Below are 15,391 nucleotides of genomic sequence, written 5' to 3' on the forward strand. Positions count from 1 at the left end.
TTTCACCATATTGACCTCTCATTTTGCCGACGTGCGCGTATTTATGTGCTGTCATGTCGCATCAGTGTTTTTGTTTTCCATTGTAATTTAGATCTATAAAACGTCGCTGTGCAGTCCATTTAATCAGGAACTACATTAACGGATTGCTCCAAGTACATTAATTATACCCGATGTTTAACCGCAAGTTGCACTTTATTAGATATCAACCAGACACACACACACACACACACACACACACACACACACACACACACACACACACACACACACACACACACACACACATACACACACAAAGCCTAAATATGCTTATATTTAATCAAAAAGACAACTGGACATATAAAGCTACAAAAAGATGCCACATTAAAAAAAACAACCTCACTTAAGTCAAATGTTTAAGAGAATAGAATATAATATAGAGTTCCATTGCCATGTGAAAACTTCACTTGGTCATAAAATCTCGTTGCAAGCTGACATTAGCTTGTAAGTTTATTGCTGCTTTCACTGCAGCCAAAACTACAGACTAAATTTTATGACTGTTTACATTAGCCACTTGGAAATGTTTCCACGACCACTCAGTAGGACCCTTTTAAGAATAAAATCTAATACTAGATGACACCTTTTAGCATCTGGGCAAAAAGGATTGGTTCTATTTCCTTATAAATCAAATAAAGTAGGCTGGCATATACCGTATATTATGTAGAATAGCCTATGGTTTATGCTTCTGGCAAAATTAACCATCAATCCAATCAATGATAAATGTCTATACAAGTGTGCTCTGTATAGATATTTGTGCATTTTAAATATATTTTTGAAAACTGTGAAAGCTGTCACAAGTTGTTTAGCGTTTGAGAATATTTAAAGCTTTCAACCTCGCCTTATTTAGACATATGCTCAGTATGTTTCAGTGTTTTCAGTGCTCTAACTCACTTCAGATGATGAAGTGCTTGTTAATGAGTTGATGCATTGAATCAGCTGGACTAGTACATGGAAAATTCAAACTGTCCTGTGCACTAATTCTGCAGTGTTATGATTAATACAGATTGATTTTAAATATGGAGCCCAGTCATACGTAACCCATAAACACTGACACCTCTTTGCCTTCAGATATGCTACATGCATCAGAATTTACTCAACATTGAATGGCCAGTGTCAGGAGTTCACCTTGACAGGTCACAGGTTCTTAAACACGTTGGGAAGTTAATCATGGGGGAAATATCTAATAAATAAACCAGTGAAGTTGTGCATTCTACTATATTTTATGCATACACATGACTGAATAGCTATAGATATATACTCTTCATAATAAGTTTTTGGTTATAAGAGCAACTTTACATAACACATGCATGCAAAAGTCGAAGTGTAAAATGTTATGGGGTTGGATTCAGGGTTTTTTTTAATAAGGTGTGTGAATTTATAAGGATTTATTATTTGGTGACAACTATAAGGTATTGATTAGGGTTTTTTTTTCAAAGCTGCCCCATTGTCATATTTACACAATATCAGTAGAGTCTCTTACAGGACTCTTCAATAGAGTAAATAGGCAGTGTATTATATTTCAAAATCAGTTAAGATCAAGGAAAAATAAAACCTTTTTTTGCATTTTCAGTAAAACATTTCCGTCAGTAGTGTCTTGTTATTCTGACATTTTTATTGCAAAAGGTCTCTTTATCCCTTTATATGCTTATCATACTGCACAAAGCATCTAAGGGATTTTGGGTGCAAAATAAACTACCGTGGTAGTGGAAGGGGGAATTTAGGCAGGCAGAATTACGCGTTGGAACAACCTGTAAATTCCGCGAAAGGCAAAACTGTTTCCAACTACAACTGAGTGGCGTTGTTGCGCCGGTAGCGGAGGAGGCGAGCGCTACTGCACACAGAGCCAAGCGGAGGTGGAAAATGCAGCTAAACGCGCACGGAAAGGCGGCTTCACTCGGCACCGGAGAGGACGCACTGCTCCAGGGCAAGCGCACCATGTGACGGTCCCGTGTGAGAAGAGATCCCCGCACCCCGTTTTCACCACAAACCGCTGAATTAAGACACGTCCCGGGCTTGAGGCTCCAGCTCGCGGCATGTCTGTGGAGCGCTTCCGCGCCGTCCTCAAGAACCGCTGATGAACGCTCAGGGGGAAGCGACCACTCCGCTCCGCTCCGGCACGGCGCCATGCGGCTCTTTAAACACCTCTCAGTGTCCACATCGCACCGCCTTTGCTCTCCTCGGCTGCATGTCTGAATCACCGTGAAGACGAAAGAGGAGGAGGGAGGAAAAAAAGTCAGAAATCAAATAATTGCGGGAAGATGGCGCCCACCAAGCCTGGCGTTCAGCAAGACCCTTCAAGAAGAGAACGGTAAAACAGCTCGGGTTGTTGTGTGTAACGCGTCGCCGCACGATCATTAGATGCTGTGGATTATTTTGTGATTGAGATGTCAGAAGTTTCGGGCGTGCCCTTTCCCACGGGAGTGTGTTTGGCAATCAGGAGAGGTTGACGCTCGGGTAACAGGTTTACACACACCAAGGAGGAGGAGGTGGAGGTGGAGGAGGAGGAGGCGTGTGTTTTGGCGGACCTGAGGACGCGGTATAGCGGCGTTTACTAGCGCGCGTCGCCTCCAGGCGTGATGACCGTTAACGAATGCGCGTTGTCGTTGTTTGCGGTTCGCGGTGTGAGAATGCATGAATGTGTGGCTGATATTGTTGCCGTTTCTCTGAGCTGAGCTGTAGCGGAGCACTAGGCCAGGCTGTGCATGACCCGAGTGAAGGCTGCTGTTTGCGGCGGGACGGTAAAAGCGGTGACAAATTAGCATAAAGGCAGCAGGGAGCTGTTCAGGAACTTTAAATGTAGCGCATGGATTCCTCAAGCGCCGTTACGGACCCGAGCGCTTCTTCCAGGTAATGCTGGAAATCCTAACACAAATCAGCACGCAACGCCAAACAGAAAGCCTGTGGATACCTGGAATAGTCTGTGTTTTTTAATCTCCAGTTTATTGATTCATTTGAAAACGCTCTGTTTAACAGTGTGTATTGGTTTACTGGTCAAAAACCGAATCTTATTGTTATTATTATTATTATTATTATTATTATTATTATTATTATTATTATTATTATTATTATTATTGTGATGATGAAAGCTCAGTGCTGTGCAGTTGTGCTACAGTATATTGTTTCTGTATTACTAAAGAAACATTACTGCATGAATTTCAGTAAACGCTTAATACTTGACTGTCACATTCGATGATGGTCTCAGTTTGTCTCACTCTAGCTAAATGAGCTATTTAATCTGCAATTCTAGGCCTACTTTATTGAGAATGAATTTGATGAAAGCTGAGTCAACAAGATATTTGTTCACACAATCACTTCTCAACACCAAATACCTGTTTACATCATGTGTGTTAATAGATTAGATATTAAATGGATGAGGCAAAAGGTGAGCTGGATGTTGTGAGCTTCGTACACACACACACACACACACACACACACACACACACACACACACACACACACACACACACACACACACACACACACACACACACACACACACACACACACACACAAACATCTATATATACACTTCTTGGGCTAGAAGGTATTGTATAATATACAATGTTCAATTTGGGAAAATGGGCCTCTGACCAGACTATCAGTGCAGATAATCATAAACAAACAAGCAGAACTTTAGTCACAGATAGACCACATTTGGGTGTTTCTTTTAAATGCTGAAATTTAGTAATACCCATAAGAGTATTAGTCATATAGCAGAGGCCCGGCATTAAACTCTGGCATTACATCCAGCACACTCCCACGGGCACAGCAGCAGAAGATGTTTATGCTAAATCAGTCAGCTGTAATCTTAGTGGCAGGGGCATATTTTTTGTGCCATTCTGAGCACATCGGCAAGATAGAATCTTGAAGATGGAATTAATTTCGAGAGGAGAAACTTCATAGCCTGTGCATGAGCGTACGCTTTATCACCTGGCTCCTGTTGGCATTTAGAAGGGGTTAAATCACACTCTGCGATTTGCTGCACCGCTCCTCTCGAGAGCCGAAACTAATTTGCCTGGAAATTCTGACCGAAGGTGTTTAATGGCATGTGTATGTTTACATGTACGGTTTGGCGCTGAAATGGAGTAGCAGCTTAGAGTTTTGTTCTTGGGCTTAAGAAACAAAAAGAATAAATGGGGAGGGAAACGGGTTGGCAGTTCCTATGCAGCAGTAACCTCAAAGTTGGCTTTGTGTCTAGGAAAACCATCCTCCCTCCCTCCAGTGTTGCATTTCCTATTGTATTAGTGCAATTGAGCTTTGGAGGAAAACGAATGGAAACTGGAAAAAGGGATGTAATGGTGCGTACATGTGACATGTGAATACTGTTTTGTGAAAGCAGATCTCTCTTTAGAGATTCAGAAATGTTTTATATGTCTATATCAACAGGTATTTTGCAATGCTTGGTATTCTGCAAGGAGTTTGGATGAGAAACAGGGCTTAACATTTTAAAGAGAACCTATAAGATAAGAAAAACATATAGGCTTTAATTTTAAAAGCAGTGCTCTGTTATCTGTGCTCATTTTGTTGAGGAGCTGATGGAAACTAAAGCATAGCAGTCAATCCTTGTGTTGGTAAAGAATGTACATTTGATAAATATTTGGCATTTAATTTGTAAAGGTTTATTATTATTATTATTATTATTATTATTATTATTATTATTATTATTATTATTATTATTATTATTATAAGGAAACAGAAGAATCTTCTCAATGCCTTACAGCTACAGTGGCAACACCGTGCTACATGACTGAACAAAAGAACGGCCAGTTCCTCCCAATGATCAGAACATTGAACACAGTATAGATGGGGAGCGAGCTTGCCATTCCGATGCATATTTATCACAATTAAGAGGGATTTCCATCCCCATCTGTGGCTGTTTGGGCGGCGTGCAGTGCGGTGATTACGCCATCTCTGTCTCTCTCTCTCCTCCACCCACTGATGTTGCTCTGAAGGTCAGCGTCGAGAGACAGACATAAAGAAGATGTAGCCCACTAAGGTAATAGTGCAGGCTCGGAGCATGCTGCGCTACCGCACGCCTCACGCTGTGTGCTGCTTTATCACCGTCTTTGTGATACACACCCCACTCGGTCAGGCGGGGGATTTTTCATTCTGTTGTACCTTTAGCTTTCATATGGAGCTTGAGCCCTTTATGTTTGTATCAGTGGTATCAGTGGCAGGAGAATCAACAGCATTAAGGCTGTAGTGAATGTAGGATGCAAGCCACAAGAAAGGCACTAACAGTATGAATGGAATAACTAGTCTATTTAGGGGCCTTTTTTTTTTTCTCTTTTTCTTCTCTGACTTGCATCTTCCTATCTTGAGCACTCGTCACCATTAGCAGTCTATTATCATGAACGTATTTAATCACACTCCTCTTTTATTGTTCTGATAAATAAAGCTGAAATGCTTGCCATGGATCTTGTTAGTAATTCAGGAATCTGTCCTTGAGTACCATTCAGTAAATATTATCATTCTTTAGTGTTTCCTCAGAAATCAGCTTTTATTCTTAACAGTAGTGTAACATGAAAACAGATCTTGTGGACTTTTAGCTTTAATTATGACTCAAGCTTGAGGTAAAACCAATCCCTCCACCTATGCAATTAACATCCACACAAGTGAGACCTTTATTTACTGTAACATCTGGTTGAAGGACAGATGTTTTTCCCGTTGAATCCCATCTGCATTTTTCCTCACCACCGTTTATACACGCAGCTCCAACGCTAGCAGCGAGCGTTGCCCTTTAGCTGCCTATGCTCGCCTCCTGTGCTGTACCTCGGCTCATTCGCCTGCTTTCGGCACTGACACATCCACACTCAGCTGTGAAATATCTGGGTGCACGAATAGATAAGGTTTGTGTTTGAACCTGCAGAAGTATAGAATTCAGTACATATATTTATGCTTTAGAGCGTGCACTGGCAAAGATTTCAATGGTTGAAATCTACTTCAAAGTTTCCTTCTCAGCATACTGTACTTTGGGATTTTTGACTTTTCATGGTGTTTGGTGTACTCCTGAGGTCTCTTGGCACATTCTTTTAACACAGCAACATATTTGCCTCATCCACACATCTATCTCTCAACTAGAGTTCGACAAATTTCAGCCCAGAAAAGTAACTCAAGCTTTAAAAAAAAAAAATAAAAATCCAACATCAACATCACCACCATGGCCAGTTTATCACGCTCCAATCTGACCACACGCACCTGCATGACCCTCGCTGACACATGGAGGCTCTGCTTGCGAAATTGTAATTGATTATTCCGCTTAGGCCGAGCAGGAGGTAGGACATGGCCCGATTAACTCCCCAAAGACCGCCCTCGTGACTCCCAATGACACCCGCTACATGAGTTGTGTAAATGGATTGAGAGGCGCATATGCATGGGAGCCCACCTGTCACTTTAATAAGCAAATGCTATGGCAGCAATTTGGCTGGAAATGGAAGTAAAGCCAGCTTCGCCTCACCTCGCCGAGGAGATGCAGCGTGCTGAGGTCTTTTCTGACATGCATTCCTTAAGCATTGCGTCATTTGAAGAAGGCCACCCGTGCTTGGCTTTATTTGCTGGCTTTGTGCTGCCTTTTTCCCATGGTTATAGCAGCGTGCACTTTTCCAAAGCCACACTTTAGTAGGAAGCTGCATTCAGCTGTTTCTCTCTCTCTCTCTCTCTCTCTCTCTCTCTCTCTCTCTCTCTCTCTCTCTCTCTCTCTCTCTCTCTCTCTCTCTCTCTCTCTCTCTCTCTCTCTCTCACACAGTATGTGTGTGCGCGCTGCCACTGAATATACTCGGGCCTCCTGAAGCCCAACTTGCGTATTGATAAAACACTGTGCTGTGCACATAATGCTCCATGTGACATGTAATTGGTGAAGTGATTGTGTTTCTTTCATCTAATAAAGTCTAAAGGCTTTCTTCCTGAGGCATTTGCAGCAGACTGTGGGAAAGGTCATATTCCTGGATATGTTAGAATAGCCAGAAGCAAAGAAAACACGCTTGGAAACTTCAGAATATATTTTGTGTCAAAAAAAAAAAACACACAAAAAAACAAGCATTGTTTAATACATTACGGTTAAATCTATAGAAGTTTTCTAATCCTAATTCGTGCTTACATTTGGCTAATCGGACTCAAATAAAATAAAATCTTTCGTCTTTATTTATTTGGTTTATTTTGTCAGATGTATGACATAAATACTGTGTCAATAGTGGTGATAAATATGTTTTATCGTAAATCTGTTCGGCTCAAATGTACCAATTTCGATCGAAGCAGACATGTTACATATAAACATTATCGAGCTTCATGGATTCGGTGCCTGAAGGTGGATCCATGTTCCAGAGCAAGTTTCTCTTACCTGAGTATAAAAGCTTCCTCTATAGCTGAAGGCATGCCGCTTTTCTCTTTCCCTTTTTCATATTTAATCTTGGTCTACATGAAATTAGACACAGAATGCTGTAGGACATTGTTAGTCAGTGAGAAATTGCCTGATAATAGATATCCAGCAGTATATCATTTGTGAACGTTTTATTTCTTTTCAATAAGAGCGGCTGAAATGCCACAAACAGCCTCTTTCACTACGTCTTAAAGATTTACAGGCTCAGCTTAGCAGCTAGCATTTGAAAATATTTGAAATGAAAACGGTAAACCCTGTTTACAACATAGCTGTCTTTCTCCCAGTAGTTTAAAAGCTCTCATCCTGCTTTCAGGCAGCACGCTGATGAAAAAGCAACATATAAAAAACTTTTTCAATTGAAGAGAAAAGAACTTTCTAGAGAGTGCACTTGAAATAGTCGAGGCTTTGTGAGGTAACGTCTTTTTTAAAGACGTTATTTCATGGCTGTGCGGCTCTCTTCTCTTTAATTCCTTTCGTCGTGTTGTAGCCCTGTGTGTTTGAGAGTGGAGGTCAATAAGGATGGGCACATTGCGAATTTCATGATCTGTGTAGTGGAACAAATTGAAAGCAAAGCCCATATCAATCACACTGAAGGCAGGGTTAATTGTTCCTGCTTTACAAGAACGGTGGACAGATAAAGCAGTAATGATGCACTTATGTCTCCGATGTGCACTCTCTTCCACATGAAATGACAAAAAAACATGAAGATTGTTGACCTATTAAGTGATTACTGCAGAGCAAACGCTGGGAATGCGCTTGCTCTCGGATATGTTTGAGTGTCAATGCCTTCCGTCTGCTTCTCTTACTCTGCCGTTTATGAATTAAAGTGTCAGATCTGTTACAATAATAACTGTTATTTTGTTATTACTATTTTATTAAGCATCTTGGATAGTAAATGTCAGTGAAAATGGTTGAACAGTATTGTATTGAGGAGTTCCCTGTAACAGTGAAGAGTGTATTAGGAGAGATCCTTGCTCCTGACTATGGTCCTAAAGGACATTGTTTCCCATGCCTTAGAGTTGTTGAATACATTAATTAAAAAAAAGCTTCTATTGGCACTTTTCGTGCATTTGCATATTTATCTTAGGGCTTAGCTGTGTGCTCCTGAGAAACTGTAAATTGCAGAATTTATAAGTAATTTTTCTTCCGTCTACCCTCTTACACATACACAAATACATACACAAACAGATGCTTATTCATACACACACACACACACACACACACACACACACACACACACACACACACACACACACACACACACACACACACACACGTACATGTATATTTTATATACATATGTAGTATTTAATTAATTGAAGTCTGAAGTCCATGACAGCTATCACAACACAGCGGGTAATTCTGAAAATTAATGAGAACGATAATGCTTAAAAGACTGTTCCAGAGTTTGCCCAAACTCATTAACTAAATCTCTCATTTAAATACATCCTAAAGACTTTCAAAAAAGGGGTAAAAAGTACATTGTTGCTATATAAGCATTCGCTTGGCTTGAAAACGCTGAAGAGCAGAATTTTCTGCGTGACTGAAGTCGATCAGTTTGTATTCAAGCACCACGTCTTCACCCAAATAGAGATCCTGTGTAATAATACTCAGAGATAAAGTCGGGCAAAAGAAAACAACCACAGATCTGAATGGATGTTTTTGGATTTTGATTAATTTAATTTCAAACTTTTGTTTGAAAGTTTGTATGCTGAGCTATAATGCAGCATCCAGATTATGGCCTTATTTAATAGTCTGTTCTACAGAAGGACTGCAAAAAGCAATTATTGTAATCATTCGGTCATTTATCAGATCATCAAGTAACAAGGATTGAAATTAAGTCATTTTAACATCAATAATTTCAGCCAGCAAAAAAAGGCTAAGCCTAACACCATGTAATAAAATACTGTTTCAGTTGAAAATATTTACTGTCGAATCGCTTCCATGCTGCATTATGTAAGGTTAACCTCACTGTTCATGTGTCAACAGTGTAGCGTTATGAAGGATGTCTCTGCTTTCTGTACACTGCGTTGCATCACGCTTTACTTTAACATGCAGTAGAAATCCCATAGTTTTAACATTTCAGGTATTGCCTTTTTTTTGACTGCGCTCTCCTTGCCACCATCAAAGTTCAGTCAGTGCCATATGCAATTTCTTCTGTGGTGCTAGATCTCGATTCAGGGTCCCGTAGGACTCGCGGATGGTCAGAAACGAAGATCTCGAAGCAAAAAGAAAAAAGCACACAGCAAGCGATGGCATGCCCTCATTTTAGCACAGCTCGTCTCGTTTTCTGACGCTCGTGCTTTCAAGGGTCGCGGATTCACTGTAAAGTTCAAGTGGACTGAGCGTGAAGCCTGATTTTCTCTACTTTCTATCTGGCTTTTTCTGAGTGAAACCAATTTCTTTGTTTCTTCATTCATTTAAAGATACAATGAAAACTTTTTTTATTTGTTGGTTGTGGATGCATTGCTGTGTTACAGAAGCTAACACACTTGGGTTCTTCAAGGCTTCTGGGTATCTTCCTAAAGCCATTCTATTGGAACGCTCTCTGAAAAGGAGACTGTGTTTAGCAGTAAGGGTCTACATACTGTACTGCTACAAGAACCTTACAGTGGTACGTTCACACATACAAAGATTTTGTCTCTGCCAGTCTCCAGTCGCTGCCATAGTAATAATGTTTATCAGTGGGTGGAACATCTTGCATTCCAAATCAGTTTTCTTGCCACTGAAATGAAACATTTGACATTTTGTATATAAAATTCAGCAGTGTTTATCTTCATCGTATCATACGTGAAGCAATGTGTGCTCTTTGCCACGGATCACGTGACCTCTACTGTTTTCACTCCTACTGGTAATTGCTGCAACCAGTTGATAAACATGTTCATAAAGTTAACATTTATTCAACTTTATCGCATCTCTGGACACAGCCACATCTAGTCGCTCATGTTGCCAGAAGTCATCAGATCTCGTTGAAAAATGAATGGTTTCCGGTCATTAGTCACTGCGAGTTGCATGTCACTACAGTACGTGCGAACGCCTTAAGTCTCTCATTATATATACGTATATAATTTTAATGAATGTAGATGCCATAACCATCAGCCAATCAAAACTAACACACAGTGTGATGTAATATGGGGAATTAAAAGCAGGTACTTTATGTTACAAAATAAAATTTTGCACAAGTGTATGCATAAGAAACACAGTTGTGTTATTTCAGAGCGAACATCCTAATTATAGCAAAAACATCACATTGCTTAACTGAGGTAGAGAGGTTGGCATATCCATAAAAATCATGACAAACGTTTGACAGAAACAGTTTTTTACAAGCATGTCAGCACACCATGAGGGCTCTTAGCTTGAGATTGTTTGATTATGCCAGCTTTCTGCTCTCGCTTTATAACATAAACATAGGAGCGGTTGATGGAAACACACAATGATTCACACTTTTACACATATCATTCAGATTAGCAGATGTATTTCCTAGTGTTACAGAAACTCATGTCTCAACATGGAAGCTGCGTTTCAGAGGCTTGACTATGCAGGCTCTCTCTCTTTCTCTCGCTCCCTCCATCTATCTTTGGCTAACCCTGTCTCTCGTCATTGTGGGAAAGAGGCAGGACCTGTGCCAGGCCTGTCACCTTGCTTCTGCTGATGATGTTTTGAAGTGCCGTCATCGTTATCTGGCGTGAGCCATTTTGCAGCTTCATAGAGTCCCTGATAGCTCAACTTAATCTTCCCCCTCTCCTTATCATGGCCTTCTGACTGCACCAATTAGATTTTAACATATCATATCTAATACGCCTCTTCTCCCCGCCAGGCAGACAGTCTCTGTGCAATCCTCAGCTTTCGCCGTACCTCTGTGATCTACAGCTTTGAGGTGCGGCCAGAAAAATTCACTCGGCCGTTCAATAGCTGTGCGTATTTCAGCCGCAGCCATGATGACTTCCCCAGCATGCTATAGATCCGCCGTATTGAGATGTAGACTTCAAGCAGTGCAGTTAGGTCTCACAGGACTCAAAGGGCAAACAAAGCCAGGGTCAGATGAAGCTAATAGGTCATCAATTTACCAATAATTCTGCAAACAATAGCCATTCATCTTGCTTGTTATCATTCAGATGCCTGTTTCTTCGGAAGAAGGGTTATACTCACCTAAGAAATTGCAGCTAAGGAAACAAACCTTTTATAAGGTGCTCCTAGATGTCTGTTAGTGTTATGTATAGCAGTGGGAAATTATGTCTAAAAAAAAGGACCTTTTGTAGATACAAAAAAATTGGAAGACATTCTTCTCATTTTCATTTTATAGTTTGATTTCTATCTAGTCAAATCTTTAAGAACTAATTAACTGCTGTTTAGAACATATACGTCCTGCCCCCAGAGGCAGGACTTACTCAATAGTATCTAATAGACAGATCTGTCGGCCTGTCGGTTTGTTTTCGGCTGTCACAATATCTTCCCACACATTATTCCCTTTTCCACAAATCCCTTTGTTGAGAAAAAGAACATGGTAGGAGTTGATTCCTTTTGAATTTGGAGCTGTATAAGTTTGCGCTATTGTGACAGACACTACTAGGAAGAATGTTTTACCAACTTGGAGCACCTGACTAAGATAAGATATACCTTTATTCGTCCCACATTGGGGAAATTTCACATTTTGACTATGTCAGATTCTCAGCCTGAGCGAGAATGTGTTTGTCTTTATACATCATCAGGGCATCTCTATCAGTAAGAGTAAGGTTATTAAGGTTCTTATTAAACTCTATTGACTTGTTCATATTTTACTACTGGTGTGTGTTGTATCTCTACTGCTATTGGGCATTGAGTCATTCAGTCAGCCAAGCATTTCAATATCATGCCACATTTACATCCTGTTTGAAAAGGAAATCCTTCAATATATAGCTTCTAATCACTGTTTCATGGCATCGTTAAAGATGGGCTCAGGGTTCTTTTTCCATAGAATACATGTACTACCAAAATCCAACCAATCAGGAAGGTGTATCCTTACGTCCCTGTCAGTCAGAAAGCTTTTCCTCTTGCACTATGTGGCAGGTGTACCTATATCTTAATAAAGTGGTCCTTACACACATAAATCTATGCCTGCGCTTCTTTAATTCTTCATTCTTTAATTGAGCAATGCTATGAAAGCCCACTGAGCCCTCAGCATATCACAAGGTAAAAACCCGGTCCTCTATAGACTGAACATTTAGTTTGTATTTTGTGTGTGTGTGTGTGTGTGTGTGTGTGTGTGTGTGTGTGTGTGTGTGTGTGTGTGTGAGTGTGCATGTGTGTGTGTGTGCGCATGTGTGTGTGTGTGTGTGTGTGTGTGTGTGTGTGTGTGTGTGTGTGTGTGTGTGTGTGTGTGTGTATGTGTGTGTGTGTGAGTGAATAAACAAGGCTAGAGACTATGTGCTTCAGGCGAGGACTAAGATGGGCACTGGCTCTGTGTGAGTACTGCTCATGTACTGATCTCTGTCAGATGTGTTGACGTGCCAATTCAGCAGGCACTAGAATATAAAATCTGTTAACAGACTGTGTAAAAACCCCTGACTTCAGATTAGTGCATTCTTAGTAATCAGCCACATTGGGAATTATTATAATATTCATTAAATTCTATTCAATATAATTATTCATTATGTGCCTTAATTTGCTTTTCTGAATTTGACCAGTAATTCTATTTAACAATAGTTGAATGCCACAAAATTTTTTATTTTTTTTACAAGGTAAACATTAAGATGAATTCAAACAGTGCACGAATGTTAAAGGGTTAAAAGATAGCAGTGTGTGACTGAGCTGTGCATCAATATTTTGACAGTTACTGTGTAGCACACCAGATGAGCACAGCATCTGCTGTGTGAGGAAGGTGTGTGTGTGTGTGTGTTTGTGTGTGTGTGTGTGTGTGTGTGTGTGTGTGTGTGTGTGTGTGTGTGTGTGTAAGAGAGAGAGAGATAGGAGGGTACTGTGAAGGCTGGCACCTACTGTGTGCCCAGATTCATTGGCCCAGACACATTCCACAGGAAGTCCTACAATTCCGTTGGCATGTAAGCCTGTATTCATCATAAATATTTGAGTAATACCATAACCCAAGCCATGCCCCATTCATTAAACTGGTGTTAGGAAAACAGTTAACACACACACACACACACACACACACACACACACACACACACACACACACACACACACACACACACACACACACACACACACACACTCTCTCTCTCTCTCTCTCTCTCTCTCTCTCTCTCTCTCACCCTCTCTACTCTCTCTCTCTCTCTCTCGCCCTCTCTCTCTCTCTCTCTCTCTCTCTCTCACCCTCTCTCTCTCTCTCTCTCTCTCTCTCTCTCTCTCTCTCTCTCTCTCTCTCTCTCTCTATGAGGGCTCTTGTAAATTGTTTTTCATGCTACAAATGTCAGTATGTGTATTTCTGATGAACTGCGTCATTAGATATAACAAGAATAATCTTAAAAATCTCACTTCAGCAATGTATAATCGGCCGCTACACTTCAAAGCCTGCCTGTTTACCATATCAAGGCGATGCTGTCAGAAGACATTTCTCCATGCTTGTTTACGATAAAGCCAGCAAAATTGCCAGCAATAGAGACAGAGAACATTTTTGTTAAGTTGTGACGCTCATTAAAACAAATCCTCCGTCTTCCCCATGGCCCTCCATACGCCGCTAATGTTTTGCCGACACCCTTCACAGACAGTTAGAACACTTTGTTTTCTCCTGCTTTCGCTTGGTCTTGGCCTCGGCTGTTTAACCCACTGACCTGTGAACGTCGTCCCGTGCGCTGATGCAGATCTTTAATGAGCTCACTTACAAATACTGTGGAGGCATGCTTTTTGTTCCCTCTACCTCTGGAACCAAGGTGTGTAGGAATTATGTCCTGTAATGCAGAGAGAATGTGTTTTAGTTTATCAAAGGTTGTTGGGAGGTTGTTGGTTTTGTAAAAATAAAAAGGTAAAATTTTGATTTTATGAGTTAAGACAAAAGAGGTGTGATGACTCCATTTGTTAGATTTTTGAAAATATATTCATTTCAGCTTTGACATAATAGAAGTCACATTTTACTTTATTTGTAACATCTGGGCCACTGGGGGTCACTAATGGGAAGAGTGTCGAGGTCAGGAACAATACACACGTGAATGCGTTGCTTTTGTTTAAAATGTATTCTATACAGCAATGATGGACTAATGATATATTCATTATCTAACCCAGTGGGCAGGTAAAAGCACTAATTTGCTGCTTAGTGCCATGTTTTAGTTGCTAGAATCTAAGTTAAGAAGTGTTAGCTGATGTAATATAATAAAGGATGACATGCTAGTTAGCCAGTTGAGTATATAGAGAACAAGGTGAACAATTAAGTACAGGCTCTCAATTTTTGAAGACAGGCAAGAGTGACAAGAGAGACAAGCTGTTTTGTGTTGAGGTTTTGTTCAAACCGACCATCGAAAATACCCTCTCTAATGAATAAGTTTTTTTTTTTTTCATGGGTGGTTGCGTTAAATCTTACCCAGATACAGTAGTGCTATTTTCTGATTGGCTATTGTGTAGCCTCTTTTTTTGATTGGCTGATAAGTGTCAGGCTCGACTAAGAGCTCCAGGGGAGATGCGTTTGATTCCTGCCCGGTTCCATAGACACAGCGGTGCGGACTGATACATTTTGGGCGCTGCGACATATTAAATATATGATAAATAGTCCGTTTTTTCTGCGTGAGAAATACAATGTGTGGCGGGAGAGCATGACAAAAGACCCAAATGCATGACTGTTACTCTCAATGCGTGACACTTGACAGCCCTGTAAGTATATATTTATTATTGTCTTCTAACAATGTTTCTACTGCAGCATTTAACTAATGGTTGCGCCGTCAGCATCCGTGAACCCTTATGCAGTGTTTTAAATGAAGACATACACCCCAAATAAAAAAAAATAATTAAATAAAAACAAACACACACACACACACACACACACACACACAC

The 15,391-nt window shown here is 40.5% G+C and overlaps 1 protein-coding gene across 3 annotated transcripts in view; it reads left to right on the forward strand.

Annotated features, from left to right (window-relative positions):
• The window catches only part of LOC113659486 (neuronal PAS domain-containing protein 3), a 218,132-nt gene that overhangs the window by 1,098 nt on the left and 201,643 nt on the right, over positions 1-15,391 (forward strand). For 2 of the 3 annotated variants that reach the window (XM_027172295.2, XM_047821804.1), the window contains exon 1: positions 1,833-2,347. The exons of the other annotated variant lie outside the window; for it this stretch is intronic. In XM_027172295.2, coding sequence (XP_027028096.1) covers positions 2,298-2,347 — 50 coding nt within the window. In that variant the 5' untranslated portion in view covers positions 1,833-2,297. Of the gene's footprint in view, positions 1-1,832; positions 2,348-15,391 lie in introns of those variants that run through there. 3 annotated transcript variants of the gene reach the window in all.

Source organism: Tachysurus fulvidraco, chromosome 12, assembly GCF_022655615.1.
Source record: "Tachysurus fulvidraco isolate hzauxx_2018 chromosome 12, HZAU_PFXX_2.0, whole genome shotgun sequence".
Lineage (NCBI taxonomy): Eukaryota > Metazoa > Chordata > Actinopteri > Siluriformes > Bagridae > Tachysurus > Tachysurus fulvidraco.